The sequence below is a fragment of the Ursus arctos genome, unplaced genomic scaffold, assembly GCF_023065955.2.
Source record: "Ursus arctos isolate Adak ecotype North America unplaced genomic scaffold, UrsArc2.0 scaffold_11, whole genome shotgun sequence".
In the NCBI taxonomy this organism is placed as follows: domain Eukaryota; kingdom Metazoa; phylum Chordata; class Mammalia; order Carnivora; family Ursidae; genus Ursus; species Ursus arctos.
The window spans coordinates 15,445,703-15,471,400 of NW_026622775.1; the positions used below are offsets into that span (position 1 = coordinate 15,445,703).

Below are 25,698 nucleotides of genomic sequence, written 5' to 3' on the forward strand. Positions count from 1 at the left end.
ATAGTGTATTTATTTTGTAGCTATTAAAATATCCTACTAGTCTACTAAGAAGTTATAATTGGCTTATTGAAATCATAAGATCACTATTTCTATAAAAATAATTAATATTAGTTAAATAGAACGTTCAATATCAAAATACTTAATTACTCTTTTTTTTTAAGGAGTTCATTTTTATTTATGAGAAAGAGAGAGTGGCGCTGGGGGGAAGCAGAGAGAGCGGGACAAGCAGATTCCCCAATGAACATGGAGCCCAATGCCGGGCTCAATCTCAGGACCCTGAGATCACGACCTGAGCCAAAACTAAGAGTTGGACACTTAACTGACTGAGCCACCAAGGCACCTAATACTTAATCACTCTTAAAAATACAATAAGGTTTTAAAAGAATTTTCTCTGTATCTTATGGTGCTTCATGTTTCTTTTTCATATACGTAATCTGGTACACACAAGTACACACTGAGTAAATTATTAACAGGAAAATGGAATATGTTTTTCAACAAGTTTGCTTATCCATTACAGATTGTACATAAAAATTATAACGTCCAAGAAAATTACTGCCTATAAAATGTCCCTTGGTATTCCAACCTCTGTTCAAATTAAGAGAAATTTATTTACATTTTAACATTAGTATTTTAAAAAGAGTAACTTACCAATAAAGAAATATAAAGCTCTCTGTCGGAGTTAAAGAGATAGGGAGAAACCAGTATCTCTACAGTACCTTTTGTGTAGCTCTATGTCTTGAGGCAGGAAGTAGCTTCATAGTCTTCGGAGAGGTCACTCCCACCTACGGAAACACACGAGTCACCTAATGAATGTTTTCTGATACACTAAATTGAAATGATTACATCAGAGATTAAAAGGACTAGCAGTTCAGATCATAGTGAGACTTATTTTTTATTGCAGTTACTGATATGAAATAATTATGATCAATGATGAACTTATTTTCTAATGAAATATGCCACAAAAGTCAAAATATAGGACACCCCAAAATACTAAAATTTATGCTATAAAATTGTCAAGCCAAAAATAATGCGACATTAGTGGCAAAATACCTTTTTTTAAAAAAAAAGATTTTATTTATTTATTTGCCAGAAAGAGAGAGAGAGTGTGAGCACAAGCAGGGGGAGTGGCAGGCAGAGGGAGAAGCAAGCTACCCACTGAGCAAGGAGCCAGATGCAGGACTGGATCCCAGGACACTGGGATCATACCTGAGCCAAAGACAGATGCTTAACTGACTGAACCACCCAGGTGTCCCTAGTGTCAAAATACTTTACAAACAAATATTTCTAAAAGACTTCATAAAAAACTTCATACATACAATTGTCATACAGTTGTTAAAGAGTTTTTGTAAAGTGATTAAAAATCTTTGGAAATAGATTACAATTATTAAAAATGCAACATAGAAGATTTTTGCTAAAATACCAAACATGCTGATGGCAATGACATCCAATCGATGATGATTATTTTACAAAAGGTATGGAAAATGAAAACAGCATGGCCTGTTCAGCAGGGAACTATCACTAGTGGTGCATGGTTAGGATAGGAGGTGGGGCAGAGGGGACCAATGGGGGAGAAGTTGGAAAAAATAACAGATCATGTAAAGTTTACAGATAATGTAGAACTACAATTTTATTCCATATTCTAAGGAGTAGTATTAAAGTTTAAAGTAATCTGTTTGGATTTGGATTTGTGAAACATCATTCTAACAAGTGATGTGAAAGATGGCTTGGAGGGAGGTGAAACTGGAGGCTAGGAGCCCAATCAAGAGGATGAGAACCTGAACTGGGGGTAATGGAGATGGCGAAAATGGGACAGAGTTAAGAGATATTTAGGAGACAAAAGCAGTAGCAAAATGTGGTGACCAGTTCAATATGGAAGATATTAAGAGGGAAAGTACCTAGCATAACTTCCAGGTAAACTGACGGGGCAAACTTTTGTACCATTAGCCAAAATATGATTACTGAAAAAGGAGATGATAAAGAGGGGCAGAATGTCTAGAGCTTAAATAATGAGAGGCAGGATGGTGTAACAGAGAACACCAGCTCTGGAGTCAGAGACTTCGTTTCAAAGAGGAGCTCCTTTTTCGCTGTTGAGCAAATTGCTTTATCTGAGCTCCGGGATCCCCATGTGTAACGTTACCTACTTCGAGAATTTTTATGAACATTAAATAGCAATGTATGTTAAGCTCTTAGAATAAACTGCATGCACAGTAAGCAGTTGTCGTCGCTTTTATGATGATCTGGCTGGTGAGGTCCAGCTCACAGTACGAAGTGTCTGGAGCTCCGGAGAAGGGGCTAGGTAGAGATGGAGATTCGGGAGTTAGGGGCCAACAGGTAGCTGCAGCCTGGGAGGAGAAAGGGTTCCGGGGAGTTATCCGGCATCATGTCAGTCTTTCTAGGCGTCTTTAGGACCAGGCAGGCGCCAGCAACGCGGTAGCGTGGGCCGCTTCTTTCTAAGTCCCGACGGACCCTCAAGGACAAGCAGGAGTTGCCCGTGACCGGGACTACACTAGCGCAGCACCCACCCCCGCAGAACTTCGCCGCCGCAGCCGCTCCGGGCGACCCGACAGACTTCAGTGGAAGGACAAAATCCTCTCAGGGAGGGGGCTCAACCCCGCGTGGCTCCCGCTTTATCGCCTCGGGTTTACCTGTAAATAATCCGCTCGGTTTAAATTTAGATCCATGACGGTGGCACCAACGCGCTGCTCAGCGCCGGGCCGGCACAGGAGTGACAGAGGCCGCCAGATCCCACGCCTCTGAGGGGGTACCGCTCGCGTCCCCTCGAAAGAACAACCCCAGCAACCTCAGCAGGGGATGCAAAGCCTAGGCGACAAGGCAGTGGCGTCCGCGTGACGTCAATACGTTCGCGGGAGGAAGACACGCCCCCGATAAAAATGAAGCCCCACCCCTTTCCCGAAAGACCGCCCAAGAACTTAACCTGCCTCCAATCAGAGGCAGAGAGGAACGGAGAAAGCGATCCGGGAGACCCGAGAAAGGTGGTTGCCCGGGAGACTCGAAACGCAGTATTGGCTCCACCCCCACCGCGATCTAGAGCGGCACCTGTAAGTCCTTCTCGGTGTAGACCCGTGATGTGAAACCTGTATAGATTCTGAACTATTTTACTGACACTGGAAAGGGTCCATCAAAGAAGTAGGTTCCACAGTTATAGGCGTTAGCTTACCACAGTAGTTATCACACTTTTAGCCTTACGACCCCTTTACAACACTCTTACAAACCATTTTGGAGGACCCCAAAGACCTTTTGTTTATATGGGTTATCTGTTGATCTTTACCATGTTAGAAATTAGAACTGAAATTTTAAAACGTATTTTAAAACCTTACTAAATATATTAATGAAAATGACTTATTTTCGAAGGAAAAAAGAGGGAAGAAGACTGGTGTTATTTGCAAATCTATTTACTGTGCACCTGAAAAGTAGGCAAGTCCCAGATCTACTACTGCATTCAACTGTTGTTATAGGTGGGTTTTTTTTTAAGTATATGAAGAAAATCTGGCCCAAAATCAACAAGTGGTAGTTTCTGAAGAGCTAACTGCAATGTGGAATGTGTTTTCATTATACAACATCCAAGAAATCCTATGTTAATATCACTATGGATTTCATCAAAAAAGTTTTGAAGTGTTGGAAAGCTATCAACCTCAGGCATGTATACAGATTTTGCAATGTTCTAATTTGTGCTTAAAAGGCCAAATTTTAAGCATTGGTGAGAAATGTCAATTGTTTTCCTTGAAATGATAGGTTCCAGTCTTGAATTCACAAGAAAGAGAATACCAAATATCCAAGTCTGAATAATCATAATGTTTGTCAGTTGTGCTTTTAAAAAAGAAGTGTTCCAGCAAGCAACTCAAATAATCACACAAATGCTTTCCCTTGAGACAGTACCCTTCTGTATTCAGTAGAAATGCTTTATGTGTACTTCCCATTTCATCACACAGAATATTTAAAAAGAAACGTATTCAAGAGTTGAGACTTAAAATTGACAACTTTTACTGTTTCACAAAGTGCATTTTTATTAGAATTTTGTTTCCTGCCAATGTGTGGCATGAGGAATGCAGTGACTATTACTACAGTTTGAAGCTACTACTTTGATGCATGCTTAAGTACCAGCAGTACTAACCACCATTGTTTTTGTACCATCCGTGCAAATGTCAACACAGTGGAAAAGGCAGATAACATCTTAGTGTAATGAAGATAGTTTCAAAATCACAGACCCCCTGAAAAGGCCTCAGGGATCTGCAGACTACCACTGGCCTATAGTGACCCAAGGTCTGAGAGCTGACATTCCCTGATTCTCTCACCAGTCCTTCCTTAATGCACGCAATGCTCTGCCTACAGAAATACTATATAATGGATGAATAAGATACAGCCACTTTCCTGATTTCTTTGGTCTACTAGGGGAGAGTTCACAAGTGATTGTGAAACAAGAACTGAAACCCTGAGAAGAGGTGCTTCTTACGTAGAAAAATTATTTCCTGCAAGGGATCTGAGAAGGTTTTGACTAGGTACCAGAATGTCCCAGACAATTCTTTTTCTGAGGCTAAAATAACTCCATATTAAAATAGACAGCAGTGCCTGAAGATGGGTTAACAGTGTAGAAATTTTGGGGAAAATACACATCGATTTAGACTTGACAAAAATACAGATAAATTTCAGAAGTAAACTGAAAAATAAAGCCATAGAGGAGACAGGAGAACATAGAGTTGTATAGAATTTAGTAGAACTTAGGGAAATGGAAGATATATTAGTTAGCTAGGGCCCCCATAACAAAGTACCACAAACTGGATAATTTTGAACAACAGAAATTTATTTTCTCACAGGTCTCATAGGCTAGGAGTACAAGATCAAAGTGTCAGCAGGAAACCAAACCAATCTTCTGAAGCATCTCACCTTGACTTGTAGATGGCAATCTCTTGCTTGAGTCTTCACGAGGTCTTCCCTCTTTGCAGTCCATGTCCTAATCTCTTCTGATAAGGAAACCAGTCAAATTAGATTAAGACCCACCCTAATGACCTCATTCTAACTTAATTACCTCTTTAGAGGTCCTATCTCCAAATATAGTTGTGTTCTGAGGTACTGGGGATTAGGACTTCAACCTATGAGTTTAAGTGGGACACAATTCAACCCATAACAGAAGGGAACTTGTCTGATCTAAAGAGGAATACAAAAAACCACAAAGAAAAAAAGCATATTAAAAGTAAAGATGAAACATTTCAATATGTGACAAAAATTTTTACATATAAACAAAAATTTGGGGTATGTGTAAACTTAGTATCTTTATAAACAGTTCATACAAATTAATAAAAATGGAAATATTATGATTCTAATAAGTAAACAGGTAAAAATATAAACAGACATTTCACAAAGTGGCTACTGAACAAATTTATAGAAATCTATTACCTTCATTTCTAATCAATAATATTAAAGGAAGATATCTTTTTTATTTTGCCTTTCAGATTAGAAAAAGATTTAAGTGATAACACTGTATGTTGCAGAGAGAGCATGTGCTCATCAACTGTGATGCTTTACACTGGTAATAAAACCCTTTCAAAAGCAATGTAGCAATATGTATCCGAACCTATAAATATGTGATTTTATTTTTAAGCCATACCCCCAATTTTGAATATTTAATCTACAAAAACGAAGCAAGGTAAGAAGTCATAATTGAGGAACCATTTAAAAAAAGGACCAACTACCCAACATAAAGGGAATGGTGCATCCACTTTGTGGACTACTGCATAGCCACTCAAAGTGAAAGTGATGAAGGCTATATAGCAATGTGGAACGTGTTCAGGATAATAAAAATAGAATATAAAATAGTGTATATACTACAATTACAATTGTAGGAAAGGACTTCTTATGAAATAAATCCAAAGATTTTTAGTTGGTTAAAAAGCATTATAATCTTGTTTTGTGTTTTCCATAAGATTTTTGCATTTTCTTAAGCTTTTATTTATTTGAGAGCGAGAGATCATAGAGAGAGAGAGACAAGTAGGGGGAGTGGCAGGCAGAGGGACAGGGAGAAGCGGACTCCCTGCTGAACAAAGAGCCTGATGCGGGACTCAATCCCAGGACCCTGGGATCATTACCTGGGCCAAAGGCAGACCCTTAAGTGACTGAGCCACCCAGGCACACAGATTTTTGCATTTTTAATAAAATTTTGCAATTTAAAAATAAAATTGTTATAAAATAAAATTAAACAGTAAGAGATTCTAAGACTCCTGTGTTTAACGCCACGTAGTTCCCAAAATGGGCATTCTTCTGTCCCTCTGATTGCAAGATTCTGATAAAGGGTTATCCAAAACAGTAGGTACCAAATCTTTCCATTATTCTCTTGTTTCCCTTCTCAAGTCCCGAGATTGCATGTAACAACTTCAGGAAAATGACACTGATAATATTGCTGTTTTTGCATTATAATAAACAAATCAAAATATTGAAAGCCTGATGAAGTGGGAAGGAATTACCTTTTTAAAAATTACTCTGGGAAATTCGGTAAGTATTCCAGGGCTAGGCAAAATCTTAGAAACCATTAGCCCAATGTCTTCTCTTTTAGATCCACAAACCACTTTCATAGTAGTATATACTCTTTCAAAGCCCTTAGAATTTAAATAATTATTTCATTTTTGTTGTGCAATTTTGTACTTAATTTTGTACAGAAGGAAAATGTTTGTGTAGAAATGTAACTTTTTAAAAAAGGCATTTTATTTTAGGTTGCTATATTATTTAAGAAAGCATTATAAAATTCATCTTCAGGCAATCTTTACAATATTTGTAATAAAAACATACACTGGCAACACTTATTTTCCATTTAACAAGTGATGCCCAGTTTATTTTACTTTAAGCTAACTGTGTAAAAGAAAAAAGAATTTATTTTGAAGATCAAATTTCTTTTAAAACATTGAAATGAGGCTGTGATATAGCATCAAAAATAGACAAAAAGAGCTTGCATAATATGATACTTGAAGTTCGTTCACTTTGCATCTAGAAAAGGCAAGTAATTTTTTTTAAGTACTGTGTTTTGTTTCTAAATGGCAAAGCTTTCAAAGTACTAATTTTAAATACTTCTTATATAATTAGCAGGGTTTTTATTCACAAAAATGAAAAGCCAAGTTAGACAAAATTGCCACTATAATTTCTCTTTCCAAACATATTTTAAGGTACTAGAGACGTCTTGGTGGGCTACATTAAAAAAATCCAAAACCAAAACCAGAAGATGATTATATTTCAGATGTGGTAAATATTGCCTTGAGACAAATTTACAGAAGTATCATACACTTCAGTAACTTATAAACCTTATGTTGTGGTCTTAAAACAATCATTGAGTATAAATTAAATAACTTATGACTAAGAATAAAAGCAATTAAAATTTCATTAAAGTTAAAACCATCACACAGCTAAAGGTGGCTTACTGGATGAATGACTGACTTATGAATATATACACTGGTCTCCACTAATATGTGGTACCAATTTGGAAACTCTCAAACTCTTATTTTAAAAAAAAATTAATAAGTAACCTTTTAGATTGATTTAAAAAAAAAAAACATGGGGAGAGAGATCATTACCACCTTGGATCATGATATCAATCCCCTGAAACAGCTCTGTGACACCCAACGACTGAGAACCTGCTTGTAGCATAACCCTGTTTGACTGAACAATGTATGAAACCATATTTGTCCCAGGGCATGCAATTAACATCAAAATGGCTTCAGTTCTCATTAGATATCATTCATAAGACACTATACCTTTGCATTTACAAAAGCTTCTTTCATTTGGCTTAACACATTTGAAATTGAAATATATTGGACATGAGTGGGTAAATGAAATATATTGGATATGATTGGGTAAAAGTTATCCTAAGTTGTACTAAATTTTCTTTTAATAATCACAAAATAAATGTCATTTTTAAGTTATTATAGTGCACAGAACTCTGAAGACATTGGATACTATTTTGCTTAGTTCCCTTTTTTATTTCGAGTCTATGAATCTAAGCTTCTCAACATATTGTGAAGTTCATTAAGTCAAGGGTCTCCAGTAAATTTAATACAGAAACACAAAGTGTCAAAATTTTTAGACAGTAAGCCTATGAAGCAATTTGAGAGTTGCCTCCTTTCCTTTATCTGTAACCGAGTAAAAAACTAAGAACATCAGGGAAGTTGAGAAAGAGATATAGGACTTTGATAATTTTCTAATTAATCATAAATACCTAAGTGTCTTTCACTAAACAAATAGTTTTTGGTCCTGCTAAAATGTTCCCTTCCTCGAGTTGCCCCACCGACTTCTTTGAGCATTGCTTTTAAGCCCAATGAACCTATTAAAATGGTGAGTGGGGCAAGGACTGGCTGACCTCGAGCTGTATCATTAAACTCAAAGAAGTATTAATTTTGACAGCAATTGCCTAGAGTAATCCTTACCTTGTCCCTATATTGCCACAGTAATACCCAGGTCTTAGGATGAGCGTAAGACAAAGCCTAACAAGATTTGGATGTGGTGATTTATTGAAGGAATGTTCTCAGCAGAAAGGGAGGAAGGGAAACAGGGTAAAACAGAGAAAAAAGCTAAATACAGATTTGGTCTCAACTGGAGTCTGGCTGAGCCTAATCCCCCCTGGAGCTCTAGAGCATGAATTACACCAAGAAGTTGGCCCTACCTTGAAACAACGGCCCAGCCGTTTTGTTTCCACCCCAGTCAGTTGGTCATTGGCATGGGGAAGAGGAGACATAACATCCGGGGTAAGTCTCCTTCCTTTCAATGGAGGACAATTCCCTGGGAAAGGGGATAGTTGGGAATTGCTAAGGAACCAACGCCCACAGAATTTGGGAGATGCCTGCACTGGCCCATTAAAAAGCATCTGGGCAGGACATCAATAGCATCAATAGTATCCACCACATCTTGGCATCACATCTTCCTTCTTGGCTACCACCTAGAAACTATGAAGAAGGGAAAAAATGAAATAACAGAAATATACCAGTTTTACGTAAGTATAGTAAATAAAGGAAAAACAACTTATGTTGAGAACTCTACAGTTGTGGGAGGCATAGACTAAAAAAAAAAAAAGAGAGAGAGAGAGAGAGAGGATGTATTTTCTCACAGTGTATATATGCCATGAACTTTATCTTCATTCAAGACTCCAAGGATCCTAGGCTGGATGTCCTCAGATGAATCTGACACTTTTTCATTCAACATGTTCCCAGTCCCATACAGGAATATTACTAAATATGCTCTTCCATAGCTGTAGGCAAAAACTTTTATTCTTGGAATCCTAGACAATACTAGAAGACCAAAAATATTGTCTATTATGGAAACTCCATGCCTTTACCGTTTTATTATAAACTATAGTAACATATAACAATGAAAAAATCAATATTTTATTCAGTTCTGAGGTATAACACAAAATACATAAAGTTTGAAAAATGTTTCAGACAAAATACCATAAGCATAGCACAAAAGTTAATGAAATACTCTACAAAGGTAGCAAAACTGTATAAAGTTCTTTTCTTACCTTAACCGTTTTAACTCCTGAAAAGTAGAAATTAAGAAATTATCTTTAAAGAACTTTATGTAATACCATTTAATGTTCATTTTTGTTTTCATGCCGAGAAAGCCTTCCTGTGTGATATTAATGATTTTTAAAGTATCATGTATTTAATTGGTTTTTAGAACCTATAAAACTATCCTTGGGCTATGATCATAAATCGTATTCCTGTAAGACCTGACAAAAAACAGAGTGGGGAGAATCCAGATGATAAGCACAATTCTGTAAGAGATTAAAACTCAACTGGTTAAAAAAAAATACTTTGAGTGCTTTATGGTCTGTGAAGAGATGAGGGATATTACTGGCCTGTATCCCCTTTCTTATTAAAGTCATGAGGTTGTGTGGATATCACCAGTATTCAGCTCAGTTATAAAATAAATAAATCAATTACAGGTTCATCACCATCGATTTTGTGTAAAAAGTGTAATTGAAACACTTTGATAAAGGATGTCAATCACTAATGATAGCAAGAGATACCTGGAAGGGAAATGAAACATACCTGGTGATGCTTGAATATGTGTTTCCAGGTAGACAGCCATTGCTCTTTCTTGGTTCTTCCCATACACATACCCTCTAAAACTCAGAATGAAGCTAATGGGCAAGACAGAAGTCAGTTGTTGATATCTTATTTAGCATTAAAGCAGCAGAGGCAGAAATCAGAAGGTTATCACAAAATAGCAACCCTGCATAGCCCCTAGCTTAAAAAAAACTCACCACCCCACTGAATAAATTTACATTACTGAAAAACAACAAATGAAAATTTAAGACAGAGAGCAAACCGTATATACTTTAGAAAAATCTTTAATGTGTTGTTTGGAACAATTCTATGAAACTTAAATATGTAATGTAATTTATCTTCTATTAATCCATTTCATTGTTAAATTCTTCATTCAGGGCTCAAAGTTTCTAGAATTATGAATGATGCCAAAAATTCTAAGAAAATCTTACCAAGTCATAGCTGGTTATAAAATTTCTTTAGTTTCTATTAAAAAAAAAATCTCTTTAGCACTTGGACAAGGGAAGAAATGCTACATAGCGATGGCCTTTTTATTTTTATTTGTATTTTGTTGGCAGTTCCGTTCAGTTGGTTTCAACATTTATTGAGCACCTACTATGTACCAGGCACTGTACTAGATGCTGGAGACACAAAGATGAATAAGACATGGTTCCTGTCCCCAAGGAGCTTACAGTCTTTTGGAGGCAAACAGGTAGTGCAAAGACATAGAGTTTATTCTAAAGTGGACAAAAATGTCAGTAATGTAATAATACTGGGCCTTTAAATACAATGGCATGTCATTGTTTATAATGTCAAGGCAGACAATTAAAATGAAGACCATTTTCATGTGATAAAACAGTAAAATCATTAAGACCTAAGTTTTAAAGATTCACATGATAAAGGTAGTTAATACTAGAAAATTTACACCATAGTTTTTCAAGTATTTCATACTTAGAAATATTATTGCCCACATTTGTGCTATAGTCAAAGCCATTATTCCAGGTTACTGGATCATTCACATCTCAGCATGCTAGGATTCAGTTTCTCACTAAGTTTATGAATCAGAACGGCTAATTCCTCAGTTGCTTGGCTCTTGTCCTCCAAAAGTTCATAACGAAGGCTGGAGATATCTTGCTTGATTTCTTTTAATTCACCTACAGTATTTGTATTTAAAAAAAAACATATCATTGGTAATTTGCTCTTTGGATTTAGAAAAGAACAAAGAGTGAATTTCATTCAAATTCATATAATATGAACACATTTGCTTCATAAAGCCCAAGGTAGTTTCATCAAATTTTTTCCTTCAGGGGCGCCTGGGTGGCACAGCGGTTAAGCGTCTGCCTTCGGCTCAGGGCGTGATCCCAGCGTTATGGGATCGAGCCCCGCATCAGGCTCCTCCGCTATGAGCCTGCTTCTTCCTCTCCCACTCCCCCTGCTTGTGTTCCCTCTCTCGCTGGCTGTCTCTATCTCTGTCAAATAAATAAATAAATAAATCTTAAAAAAAAAGAAATTTTTTTCCTTCAGTATATTTAAGAACTATTAGCCTTTTCTTTTTTTTTTTTTTTTAAAGATTTTAAAAAAATTTATCTGTCAGAGAAAGAGAGTGAGAACACAAACAGGGGGAGTGGCAGGCAGAGAAGCAGGCTCCCTGCCAAGTAAGGAGTCCGATGCAGGACTCGCTCCCCGGACCCTGGGATCATGACCTGAGCCAAAGACGGACGCTTAACCGACTGAGCCACCCAGGCGTCCCAAGAACTATTAGTCTTTAAAAATATACTGACCTTTGAAAAAGCTGTAAAAATAGTCCAGCTATGTTTTCAATAGTAAAAGTCAACTAAAGTATTGTTCCGTGGCTCAATCCCCTCTTAACAAATGGTGATTTTTTGGCTAACTGATCTACTGCCAGAGTATTGCCATTTTGTCTACAGGGTGTCCCTTTGGTTCCCTCAGACATAAGGGTTGAAACCTGCATGGATCATCTCCCTTTGCTAGAATGGAAGAGACTCTTACCAAAACGAAACTTTACTAAAGGTGACTCAATCTGTTTAACAGGCAAATACTCACATGGAACAAGTAAATTTTAAGTCAGGTTTGAAGTAAGGGAAGGGAAGAAAAAAAGTAGGGGTGACTATTAAGGAAGGCAATGGTAATGAACTTGGGGCCAAGGAACATTTTGTAGGACACAGAAAACCTATGTATAAAGAAGTAACAAGCAATGGTGAAGTTAAGTTTAATGTGATACCACTGGCATTGTGTTTACACATAGGAGTCTCCATAGGAGACTTTTGGCTATTAAAACACAACTATTCCCATAATTCAGCTTGGCAGTATTTTGAGCATATGTAGTTTGCAATTAAGAACTGGATTATATTAAATGTAATGTAGATAAGCCATTGACATTGAAAGGTGAACTTTGGGGCAGAAATTTATCCTGAATCTAAGAAATGATTCTTCAAATTATTGGTGTTTTAACAAGCTTTCTGTAAAAGAATCACATGTAAAACATACCTTCCATGATATTCCCTTGTACCTTTGTGATGCTTTAAAGTATAATTTCTATGTTCAGAAACTTTTTATCTTAAGGAATTCTAACTATTCCTCAAGAATACACATAAAACATTTGCAGATCCCTTTTTTTAGGAAAAAAAAAAAAGCTTCTTCCTTTCCCATCTGGCAATACGATCTAATCTGAAATCACAAGGCCAGTCTTCGGTGAAAGAAATGGATTCTCACACCATTCAGTATGACATTTGGATTATAAACCCACCAGATCCCCTTCACCTCCCTAGTGCGATATCCTCCTTCCTTGTTTTTGAGTTATGGGGAGACTATCCATTAAGTGTTATATGTAGTCTGCCAATATGGGAAACACAAACTACTCAACATCTTAAACTTCAACTTTGTCATTTATCAATGAGGATGTTAAACAATATGACAGTTTAGTTAGAACTTTGTTCAAAACTCCAAATTCTCATTCACTCATTTTCCTCTTTGGTGCAAGGATGTGGAAGGTGCTCCTTTGTTTCTGATGGTGTCAGCTATCCAATTCCCCAGATCACTTTGCTTTTCTTCTCCCCACTGCCACCCACCAGGGAGGTTACTGTACAAATGATAGGATTTTTGCTTTCTAAACAACAACCCCTTTCCCTCCTGTCTCCCTGAGACAGTTTCTAGGGCATCATGATTGGATTTCTGCTGGTCCTCAACAACACATTCAGAGACTTCTTTTCTACATACATGTACCAGGGGACTGACCCAGATTTTCAAAGGATTCCTTGCATATAAAAAATAATGGCTTTGAAGCCCATCACCAGTTTTATTTAGTTGAGCCCTTTCTTCTCTTATCACCATAGATAGATAGCATAGATATCTCGTGGCATCTCATGGCTGTTGGAAGCTACAGTTTCCATTTTTAAGGTAACTTACTTTTCCCAGGTTGATTTCTTTCCAACTCTGGGCCTGTTCTTTGGCCTAGCCTTTGGTGAAACATTTTTATAGTACAGACAGATGCCCTGCTAGGATATGCCTGGAAAAAGAGGCACCTTTAAATAAGGAGCCAAGGAGAAAAGTGAAAGGCAAAAGAGAAACACCAGATGAGAAAAATGGGTTACAGATTTCTTTCTGTACAACAAAGTAAAAATTTTTCTGAAGGAATGTAGGTTCTATTTGAGTCAACTGGCCAACTGTTTTATTGGAAAATGTTAACACTGGAAAAATGATAACACTCATGTGAACTCACTGCAACCGAATTGAAACTACTGACTACTTTATGTAATAGGAATTTAAATGCTCCCAGAATGATGGCAGGTCTTACATTCTAAGAATCAGGGCATTCTGAGTAGAGATCAACTGTCTCTGAATGACATTTTTAATAACGTTTTCTTTTGAAAGATCGAGTTTTAGAAATGTAACCTAAGATTCTCCCATCAGTCTTGGAACTGTTACCTGAGATTGGATTTTTAAAGTATCCTTCAATATCAAGTTTTCCAAGATCATTAAGTTAGTTGCAAAAGGATGTTTCTCAAGTTGGACATGCTTACCTTCATTAACTTCATCATTTTCTTTGTCCACTTGTGCTTTCAGAACGTATCGCTTTATAAGTCTTTTCATTATCTGCTGTTGATCAAAAAGAAATAATTATATCATCAGTGATACACATACATAACCTGGATCCTATTCTCCAAAGAGTCACATATCTGTAAAGTAAACGCAGTTCAGGAGAGAGAATTTTTATCTAACTATTTATAGAAGATTCACGCAGATTTCAGAACTTAACCATTTTTCACCTTCTGTTGAGACATACTGCATAATCTACAAACATTCTCCCTCATCCCTAAGGGATGGAAGAAGCTAGAAAAAGAAGATAAGCTAGAAGATTTTAATTCATGGTTTCTCTTTAAGATGTGCTGACACCACGTTATCACCTATAAACACCACCTTATTTCTCACTGTTAAAAAAATATAAATATACGCTCAACAGATAAAAGTTGGAAAATACAGAAAAGAAGAAATAAACAAAGGTCATCACTTGTCCCACTATTCAAAGATAATCATTGTTGTTATTTTGGTGTATATCTCTTTAAATTTTGTATATACACTAAATACTATACATATATTTTATGTTTTTAAAATACCATATATTCTGTTATATTGTATGCTTTCTTTTCATAGCAATATATATTGTAATTATATTTCAATCTAAATAAATGCTCTTACAGGATAATTGTTTATTCATAAGGAAAAAATAAAATTGGAGCCCTACTTCATACCATACACACAAAAATTAATTCTACATGTATCTTAAATGTGAAATACAAAGTTTTTAAATCCTTTAAAAGAAAGCATAGGCGAATGTATGTATAAATTCAGTGTAGAACTGGATGTTTTTTAAACAAGATAAAAAAATTCCAATTACAATACAAAAGATTGATCAATTCAACATTATTACTATTAAAATTTCATTAAAATTTCTGTTTATAGAGATACTATAAAGAAAATAAAAAAACAAGCCACAAACTGGAAGAAAATACTGACAATACTTATAACTGATAAAAAATTTAATTTGGATCTAAAATACATGAAGAACTTTAATTCAAGAAGAAAAACTTAAATAACCCAATAGAAAAAAGGCCAAAGACAAACAGGCATTGCACAGAAATGGAATCATGAATAATCAGTAGGCATATAAAACAATCTCAAATTCTTTTCTCGGGGAAATACAAATTACAATTAAAAGCAGACACAATTTCACATCTAAAAAGGGAAAAAATTAATAAATCTTATAATGCCAAATATTGGAAAGACTATGAGTCAATGGAGACTTTTACACTTTACTGGCATGAGTATAAACAGACCACAATGAAAAGCAATTTGGCATTATCTTTTAAAGTCAAATAGTGGCATATCCTTTCACCCAGAAAGTCCACTCCTTGATACAGAGCCTGGAAAAACTTTACACATGTGGACCAAGAGACATAAACAACAATGTTTATAGCAATCTTGCCCAAGTAGTAAATATAAATCTGGAAACAGCCTAAACAAATATCAACAGGAGAATAGAGAAACCATGGTATTTTACACAATGTAATCTCATTGTGTTCACTAATGAAATTAAATAATGAAATTAGTGAGCCATAGCCACACACAACAGGATGGATGAATCTTAGAAGCATAAATGTTGAATGAAAAATTCAGTTTGCCGACTTCACAAAGTATGAAACTATTCTTACAAAGTTCAATAAGTAAATCTACATAAGGCATTGTAGGAATATTTTTATATGTAATAAGTCTATATTTGAAAAGAAAACCAAAGCTAGAGAATGAGAAACCCAAACTTCAACTTAGTGATTACCTCTTAGGTGGAGGCAAGGGGTGGGCCAGGGAGGAGCACCTAAGTAGAGGGAATGGACAGATAATGTCACCAATCTTAGGCAAGTGGTGGTTTCCATAGGCGTGCATGGAATTGTAACTTATCATGTGTTACTCACATTCTTGGGCATATATCAAAGATCACATTTAAAAAATAAAGGAAAGGGGGGAAAAGGCCTGAGCTAAAATGAAGACATAGTAGGAATAGAATATACGCCTTAATTTTAAGGGAGTAGAACTCATGAAGCTAAGTGACCCATTAGATGCCAACCTCAAGAAAAGGGAGAAATCTAGGAATATTCAAAATGTCAACCTCAAAGAATAACAGATCAAGAGAGAGACTATGCTATTGGAATGGAAAAACCCATTTTACCAATCACAATAAAATAGAAAACCTATTGAAGTCTGTGGAATCTAGATTTCAGGGCAGACTCAGAGCTGGGTGGATCTTGGCCTGGACGCGCTCATTCATTCACCAAATATTTGTTGAGAGCCAACTCGGTGCCAGGTACTGCACTAAATGCTAGGGGTGCAATAGTGAACACAGCTCCTATTCTAATAAAACGTCATTGGAACAATTCACCATGATGGGTGGACATGTCAGGGATCTAACTAACTTTAGGGGACAGCAAAGGTGATTCCTACAGAAAGAAAATACAAAGAAATGGATATCAGTTAAAAGCAACTTGAAAGGCAGTAATACAAATCAGTGGGAAAGAAAGACTATTCAACAAATAGTATTGAGACCAGAACTAGCCTTTTGGGAAAATTAAAATTAGATCTCTACCTCATATCCCGTATAAAACAGATTTTTCAAGAGTCAAATGACAAAGGATCTAAATGTGAAAACAAAATTTTGAAAGAAACAGGGAAATACTTCTTGAAACAGCTAAAGGAAAGGATAAACTATAAGGAAAACATGAATAAATCTGACTATATTAAGACATTTCAAAACTTTTATACAAAGTACCAGTGAAATGTAACCTTATGTCAAATGGGATTTTTCTGGTTGTCCTGAAATTGTTGACAAATCCAAAGCTGATGAGAAAGGATGCTAAGTACTCCATGGTCTAAGACCAAGTTGTCACTAGCAGTTGGGGCCAGCCACCTCCCCTCAAGGCTTACTGAGAATCATTAGACCAGTAATTACCACCAATTTCCTCCTCATTCCACATAAGGAAAAGGACTGAGCCATGGGAGGGATCACGGGCTTTTGGGGTGGAGAGGTTATTCTTTCTTTCTGGGTGGAAGGGAGGTGTACCTCCACTCCCCAGAAGCCAAGGGAGGGGGAAAAACCAAGGCAATCACTCATTAAGATTAGAGTTGCCTAAACCAAAGGCCTGGCATCCTGCTCCCAATTAAATATCAATTCCAGCAAACTTGCTGAGCGGCTCCTGGCAATTAAGTCAGGGACAAAAAAACTCAGTTAAGAGTGGAACAGCCTAATCTCCTCCAGTCCTGTCCATGTTGCTGCAAATGTTCGAACACTACATCGAAACCTAAGGATATACTGTATGGTGACTAACATAACATAATAAAAAATTATTAAAAAAAAAAAAAGAAAGACATTCTCTTTGAAAAAGACAAAATGGTCAAGACCATCAAAACAATAAAGACAGAAATCATTTATATCTGGATTAAATTTGGGAATACATTATTGTTTTCAATTAAAACAATATTAAAAGGTAATAAAGGCATATTATGAATAGATTTCAAAATCTGTATGTAATAGAAGATTCCCAGAAAATGCAAATTACCAAAGTGCAGTATAATAAAAAGCAACCTGGGCAAACCTAAAAAAAAAAAAAAAAAAGAGTGGAACAGCCACTGGGTCAACCTGTACTCCCATTATTTGGCAAACAGATAAAATTTCCACTAATTGGGTGGAAGGCAGTAATACACGTCAGTGGGAAAGGGGAGTCTATTCAATGAATGGGACTGGGATGATGGGCTGTCCCTATGGAAAAGGTGAAAATTAGATGTGAACCTTAAATCAGAGCTAGATCTCTGCTTCAGGAGCTGTGTAAAGGGGGAGTGGCTCACATGGCCTTTTCAAACCCTCTAAACTTACCCCCCAGCCCAGTTACAGAGGCAACACATGGGTGCCTGCCACAGTAAGGACGTTAAAACTTGGTCAGCATTAGAGCAGTAGTGACGAACAAGGAGGAAGTTGCACCCACAGTTAACCCAAGAGAAAGAGGCTTGCCCTTTGGCTTGTTCTGCCCACTCCACATAGCAGAGGATTAGCACCTCGATGAGTTAGCAGGGGGATGCGTGTACAAAGCAGACCACAGCCTTTCTCCACTAGAGACATGGAAAGGTTTAGCCTGTGCTAGGAGTAAGCAGGAGAAGAGCTTTAGGTTTGATTAGGAGATCCATGGTTCAAGATAAACTTAACTGTCTCTTTAATTACAAAAATGAAATCTTTTTAATAACCAAGTCACTGGAAAGTTATGGAGTCTTGACAAGATGTTGTAAAGGGGACCTCCATCCAATAGAAGAGTCCAAAATAGGACAACTAGTGGAAAAATACTGAAAACAAAATCATTTTATATACTCATAGGCTGAGACTCCTTAATGAATCCATTACCCAAAGTTAGAAGACAAACCAAAAAGTAAGAGAAGTTGTTTGCAAAACATGTCAACAAAGAATCGGGATGAAGAATGTTACAGAATTTTGAGAAGTCAAGAAGGAAAAGACAAATCGCCAATTAGAATTAGGAAAAGGAATTTAAATTCATAAAAAAGGAAATCTGAATGACCAACATATAAAAAGATGTTCAATCTCACTAGTAATCAGAGAAGAGTAAATTAAAAAATGAATACATTTACACCTATGAGTTTAGAAAACATTTTTTCTTCTGAAAAAAATTCAAATCTACAGGAGACTTGAAAGCAAAATGAATTCACATACATTCTTCACCTTGATTCACCAATGTGAGAAAGTTGCTACATTGTTTTACCTTACTCTGTCTGTATTATTATTATATTGCTAAGGCACTTGAAAATAAATTTCAGACATCATGTCCCTTTATCTGTAATACTTCTGTATTTCCAAAGAATAAGAATATTCTCTTATATAACCATGCTACGATGATCAAACCTTAGAAAAACTAACATGGGTCAAAAACTGTTTAATACATAGCCTATATTCGGTCTCTTTTTTCTAATTGAGGAACAATATTGTTTTCAGAAGTTATTTATCTTTAGTCTCCTTTAATCTGGAACAGTTCCTTGGCCTTTGTCTTTCATGATACTAACATTTGTGAAGATGTACAGGGCAGTAATTTTTTAGTAGGGAAAATTTTTAAAATCTGTTAACACCAAGTGCTTCTGAGAACAGTGAGAAACTCTTGTACCATGTTGCTGGAAATATAAACTGATATAACTACTCCCAGGTACGTCATCCAGAAAAACACTTACAAGTGTGCAAAAGGAGACATTTACTAAGATGCTCATTACAGCATTATTTATAACAGTCAAAGAAGGAAAATAAGCTAAATATTCATCAATAGAGGAATGAATAAACAAAAATGCTTTATTCATATAACAGAATATTATACTATAGCAGTGAGAATGAAAAACAAGATATACATGTATCAATATAGGTAATTCTCAAAAGCATAAAGTGGAAAAAGGGCAGAATATGTAGTATATTATTCATTTATGTATATTTTTAAAACACACAAAACTAGTACATAAAGGTATGAATGTACTTATATAAGTAATAAATATATAGATGCATACATGGGAAGAACACAAACTTTAAGATAGTGAAGATCACCAGGGAGGGATGAAGGCTAATGTGATAAGGTAGGGGCATTTAGTTGTATCAAAAAACCCTTACAAAAAAGGTACAAAAAGAATACGGCAAAATGTTAACCTTTATTAAATCAAGATGGTAGTGGCACTGATGTCTAACAGGATATTTGTGTTACCATTCTGTGTTTGAAATAGTTCATAATTAAAATTTAAAATATAATAAAATAAAAACTATTAAAATATTTTTCTGAGTAGGTTTTTAACACTGCTTAACAAATTGTTGTGCCTCACCAGCCTGGGCATTCATTCCATCTCGAGCAGCAGGAGCCCTTCAATTATAATAAACAGACAAACATTTTTCACTTTTATAAACATAGCTGTAAAGATTTTAGCTAATACATAAATTGAGCAATTCAGAGCTTATAAGGGTTTTGTTTAGAACCATTCAGAAATGTGTTATTTTGAAATCCTACCTCTACAAAAAATAAAACTGCTTAAAAATTAAAATGAGACAGAAGGAGTTTGGAGTAAAAAAAAAAAATCTCTGAATTTGAACAGGTCTTTATTTATAAGCTGAGTGAACTTAAGGTGCTGAAGCTCTCCAAGCTTCCATGTCCCTGTATAAAAAAATGGGGGTAATAAAAACTCAGAGGTTGTACAGATTAAATCATCAAATGCATATAAAAAGCAGATTTTCTGCTTAAAAGAGGTTAGTTCTCGCTAGTATTATTTATAAAGATGAAATTTGAAGGCTAAGATATTGCTACCCACATGCTTTAGTATGACACTCTCTAAAATATTTAACATTATCCAAAACTATGCTTAGAAAAAGTCTATGAAAAGTTATATTTACTGCCAGAAAGGAAGATGATAGGAAAATAAAATATTTTAAAAATTCAAATAGAGTACAGGTTCCCTAGAAACACTTGTACAGAGTCACTCAGATTAAATTCCTTCACTGAAGGGAAAATAGGCAGATACATTCATCTTTAACCTATAAGGAACATTATGGTTACAGGCTTAAATTTTTTCCTTTCAAAATTGGGTGTTTTAGATTTTCCATGTATCCCACAAAAATTCTCATTTAAAAAAATTTCATCTTAATATTTACAGCTTAAATATATTTACATCTACCACTGTACTAAGTTTGAGCTTCTCTACAAGGCAAGAAAACTGGACTGAAATCAGTTTCCCCACACATGACACTACCTGGCAATACTCCATCCTTTAGTTCATGTTGGAAAGATAATTCATGTGAATTCCAAACTTATGTACAACTCAGAGAAGGGGCAAAGGTTAGCCATTTCCATTCCATTAGGTAGCTTGTCTGGTGACCCTGAGGCAGTATTGTGTAAGCAGTTAAAAAAGTGGGCTAAAAAGAAAAACAAAAGATAAAATGAACTTGTGGGACTTCATCAAGATAAAAAGCTTCTGCACAGCCAAGGAAACAGTCAAAAAAACTAAGAGGCAGCCCACGGAATGGGAGAAGATATTTGCAAATGATACTACAGATAAAAGTCTGGTGTCCAGGTTCTACAAAGAACTCCTCAAACTCAATACGCGAGAAACAAATAAACAAATTATAAAATGGGCAGAAGATATGAACAGACACTTTTCTAATGAAGACATACAAATGGCTAACAGACACATGAAAAAATGTTCAAAATCATTAGCCATCAGGGAAATTCAAATCAAAACCACACTAAGATACCACCTTACGCCAGTTAGAATGGCAAAAATTGACAAGGCAAGAAACAACAAATGTTGGAGAGGATGTGGAGAAAGGGGATCCCTCCTACATTGTTGGTGGGAATGCAAGTTGGTACAGCCACTCTAGAAAACAGTGTGGAGGTCCCTTAAAAAGTTAAAAATTGAGCTACCCTATGATCCAGTCATTGCACTACTGGGTATTCACCCCAAAGATACAGACGTAGTGAAGAGAAGGGCCATATGCACACCAATGTTCATAGCAGCATTGTCCACAATAGCTAAATCGTGGAAGGATCCGAGATGCCCTGGATTAAGAAGTTGTGGTCCATATATACAATGGAATATTACTCAGCTATCAAAAAGAACGATTTCTCAACATTTGCTGCAACATGGATGGCACTGGAGGAGATAATGCTAAGTGAAATAAGTCAAGCAGAGAAAGACAATTATCATATGGTTTCTTTCATCTATGGAACATAAGTACTACGAAGATTGGTAGGAGAAGAAAAGGATAAAGAAGGGGGGGTAATCAGAAGGGGGAATGAAGCATGAGAGACTATGGACTATGAGAAACAAACTGAGGGCTTCGGGGGGGGGGGTGGGGGAATGGGATAGGCTGGTGATGGGTAGTAAGGAGGGCACGTATTGCATGATGCACTGGGTGTTATACGCAAATAATGAATCATCGAACTTTACATCAAAAACCAGGGATGTACTGTGTGGTGACTAACATAATAAAAAAATATTATTATAATAAAAAAAATTTATCTTTTATAAAAAAAAAGTGGGCTACAAGCGCAAATTGCCTGGATTTGAGTTGTGACTCCATTATTTACAAGCTGTGGAACCTTGGCAACTTAATCTGTATAATGGAAATGTTATAATCTGAATTGTAAAAGAGATAATATAGGTAAATTACACAGTAGGTGCTCAATTAATGTAACTATTATTATCTGTATACTTCTGTAAAGCAAATCTTGATTAACCAATCTTAATAATGATGGTTTTATAGGCAAGGATCATAAAACTTACATGTGACACGTAAAATTACCATTATAAATATTAGTTTTAAATTTTCAATTGATTCCTTAATCAAAGCCAGTACCAAAAACTAAATTGACCAATAACAGATTCATCATTTCCCTTCTTGGTCAAGTTACTAACTAATGGAATAGAAAACTAATAGAATAGAAGTCTATAGATTAATTTCCACCATCCGCACACCTCCAGGAACTATCCAAATTTCTTGGTATGATTCTGTGAATCACTCTTTAAGGTATACGTTGTGACATTTGTAGAGTAGACTATGGATTTTCTCTATCCAGGGTATGGAAAGCCTACATAGTAGTTACCTTAAACACTATCTCTTGCAAACAAACCTGAGTTCTTTTCTCAACTCTCCTTTAAGACTGGGAGAAGGAATGAAATGTGGGTGGTTGGATATATGGGTGTGCTCTTCATTCCCAAAGGCATCAAAGCTTTTCTTCTCGCTTGCTTATTTTTTACTGATTCAAATTCAACTAACAATTGTGAAACACTCTATCAGGTACTTTTACATTCATTTTCTCATTTAATCCTACAGAGAAGCCAAATTTGACTGTTATCAGTAGTTCCATAAAGTAAGATAAGACTGATTTAAACCAACATAAAGAACCCAAAAATAAAGAGTAGAATTTTAGAGAGGGAAGGGACCTTGAAGTCATGTGTTTTGCATATTTTCATACCCCTCACTTTGAGATGGCTTGACCCATCACCATTGCACAGCCTCTGGATAAACATCTGTGATTCAGAGCCTATTACTCTTTCCAGACAGCTGATTTAATCTATTTTTAGACAACCGTAGCAGTTTAAAAGCAATTCTTTGGTATTGCACCAAATCTGCTTCATTGTACCTTCTAACCACTGGTACAAGTTCTGTTCTTTAGAGAAACAGAGAAGAAAATCGCTTCTTTTACTTGATTGGTTTTCAAATATTCCCCTCCTCTGGGTTTCTTTCCCTAGGTTCCCACACCATTTTATTTATGTTTCACCTATACCACATAGCCACACCACAGGGCTGTGCGAATGTTCATCTACTTTTTTCTTCCCTTCCCTTCCTTCCACCTCAACCCTGCCTTTCCACTCCAGGGAGAGATCTTTGAAGGCATGAACTGTATCTTTATATCCTTATAACGAAAGCCCATTCTTAATAGTGGGAGTCTCAAATGTGCCCTCAAGCTCATCGTGAGTGAAGCTTAATGTGAATGTCTCATATTGCCTCCTTTAGAGAAAAACTGCCATGTGCTTTCCAGTAAAACCAAGCCACCTACGGTAGCCTTCATGGATTGGACCAGGGACCACCATGTGGGCCAAAGACAACCTGATACTACCTGTGCCAAAGGTGTCCCCAAGCCAAAGAAGTTGGTTAAATCAGAGCTGCTATAAGAGACACCAGAGACAATAGGACCCAAGAACCTACAGCCTTGCTTCTAGAGAGCCTTGGAAAAAAATTCCCATTTCTTAAGGTCACCTCAGCATATCTATGTACCTTTAACTTGAACTAACATAGGGGTTCGTGAGCAGAATTCAATCAAGGCTATCCCTCCAAGTTCTTATGTTTTTCAGAAAAATCATCCCTAGTTCTGTAAAAAAAAGTATTTACACACATAATAAAAATGATCTCAGCATACTACTAATAATTAATGTTAATATAAATAATACTGCCATTGAACAAGGAATTTTTGAAACTCTTCCTCTGTTGTACTTTAAGGCACATTTGGATCTCTCTGCTTTTGAAGTAATTGGTGAGGAAATACTTATTTAGATCTAAAACACATAGGGTGGTAAAACCAACTGGTGACAGCCATGTGTTTTTTTGAAGATGGGTGTGACTATTCTTGAAAAAAATGTCAAGTCATATGGCATTGAGTCTGGTTAATAAGGTGAATGATTATCTGAGTTTAGTAATGAGAATAAGGCATTTCTTGTGTCTTCTAAACTAATTATAAACATAATTCTTTAGAGATATTCCAAAAATGTTCTGAGCTGTGGTAGCACCATTAGAATTGGTGTATCCCAAAATGTTACCACTTTGAAGAAGATAATCCCCATTTAGCAGATTAGGATCTAGGATTTCTTTAAGGTAAGTCATATAATATAATCACACTGCATGGGACAAAAATCCATAACAACTAAACCAATTGTTACCACTTGTGGAGTTCATAAATAAAGAGACTTTATCTAAATATAACCAAAACATTTATATGAAGTTTGATTGGCATGTGAAGTTTGATAGCTAATCAAAACTTTTTTTCTCAGAGTTTATAGAAGCATTAACAATTTGCAGACCATTAAAAGTTTCAATTTGATTATAAACTTGGGAATTTCCCCCACTTCTAAATCATTCAAAAGCAACAAGGAGAATAAGAAACAGAAATACAAACTCCTTTGATGAAACTTAGAGGCATCCATATTCTTTTTAAGAAAGGTTATATGAAAAGATCAAGTGGGGGTGTCAGGAAATGCCAAGGGCAGATATTCATGACTGAGAACTTCCCTTGACTTTGTGACAATCTTGAGAAGCTTAGACTAGAAGAGTGAAGGGGAAATTATCAAGGAAAGCCATATTTGCTAGAAGTATTCAGTGAAGTTGAGAGGGAGTGTCTGACTAGACCTGTAATGCTATTTTCTGATAGGGAAACATGAAGAAAAAGTAAACGTATACAATCCTGTCCCAAAAGGAAAATTCTATTAGCTGAGAATGAGGATCTGGAATTCTCCAAAACCACTCCAACCTCCTGAAACGAGCTGGTTCAAGAACTCACTTCATTCAAAACTGAGTAGTAATCACCAAGGAATTTATGCAAGGTCTACATTAAAATAGTCTAAGAAAAAAAAGGATAAAACAAACAGCAAATAGAGAAAACTTGCCAGAAAAACGTTAAAGAAAGGATGAAAATACATGACGCCATCAATTAAATGCATTTTTTAAAAATATGAGCCAATCGTGTTTTTAAAATAAGAGCACAAGAAGGTCAAGGAAAACAAGGTGAGCCAAAAAAGGAAATGATATATAAATTTGAAAATCTCAAGAAGAGGAGGAAGAAAAAAAATCATCACAGAAATGAAAGGTAAATTCGAAGTAGTACATATGAAGACAGACACAGACCCCCCCCCAAAAAAAAACAACATACAGAATGAGAAAAAAGGAGCCAAAAGGAGAAATGGATGAAAAATTCAAATGGATTAGAGGAAAAATGGTAGCTATGGAGATAGGCAAAGAAGATTTAGCAGGCTTCTAACTGGTATTGTTAAAGAAGATAACCCAAATAAAGGAACA

General features: G+C 36.0%; 2 protein-coding genes across 5 annotated transcripts in view; both read right to left on the reverse strand.

Annotated features, from left to right (window-relative positions):
* The window catches only part of BBS7 (Bardet-Biedl syndrome 7), a 39,353-nt gene extending 36,494 nt beyond the window's left edge, over positions 1-2,859 (reverse strand). Inside the window, exons 1-2 of one of the 2 annotated variants that reach the window (XM_057310045.1) lie at positions 2,646-2,859; positions 717-782 (exon numbers count right to left, since the gene is read on the reverse strand). In XM_057310045.1, the coding sequence (XP_057166028.1) occupies positions 717-782; positions 2,646-2,681 (102 nt within the window). In that variant the 5' untranslated portion in view covers positions 2,682-2,859. The remainder of the gene's footprint in view (positions 1-716; positions 783-2,645) is intronic. The other variant, XM_026499267.4, reaches the window with a different exon arrangement.
* A 7,470-nt stretch (positions 2,860-10,329) lies between these two features.
* Positions 10,330-25,698, reverse strand: part of TRPC3 (transient receptor potential cation channel subfamily C member 3) — a 71,186-nt gene continuing 55,817 nt past the window's right edge. For 2 of the 3 annotated variants that reach the window (XM_026499270.4, XM_048212125.2), the window contains 2 exons: positions 14,081-14,156; positions 10,330-11,194 (listed from right to left, as the gene is read on the reverse strand). In XM_026499270.4, coding sequence (XP_026355055.2) covers positions 11,052-11,194; positions 14,081-14,156 — 219 coding nt within the window. In that variant the 3' untranslated portion in view covers positions 10,330-11,051. The remainder of the gene's footprint in view (positions 11,195-14,080; positions 14,157-25,698) is intronic. The other variant, XM_057310046.1, reaches the window with a different exon arrangement.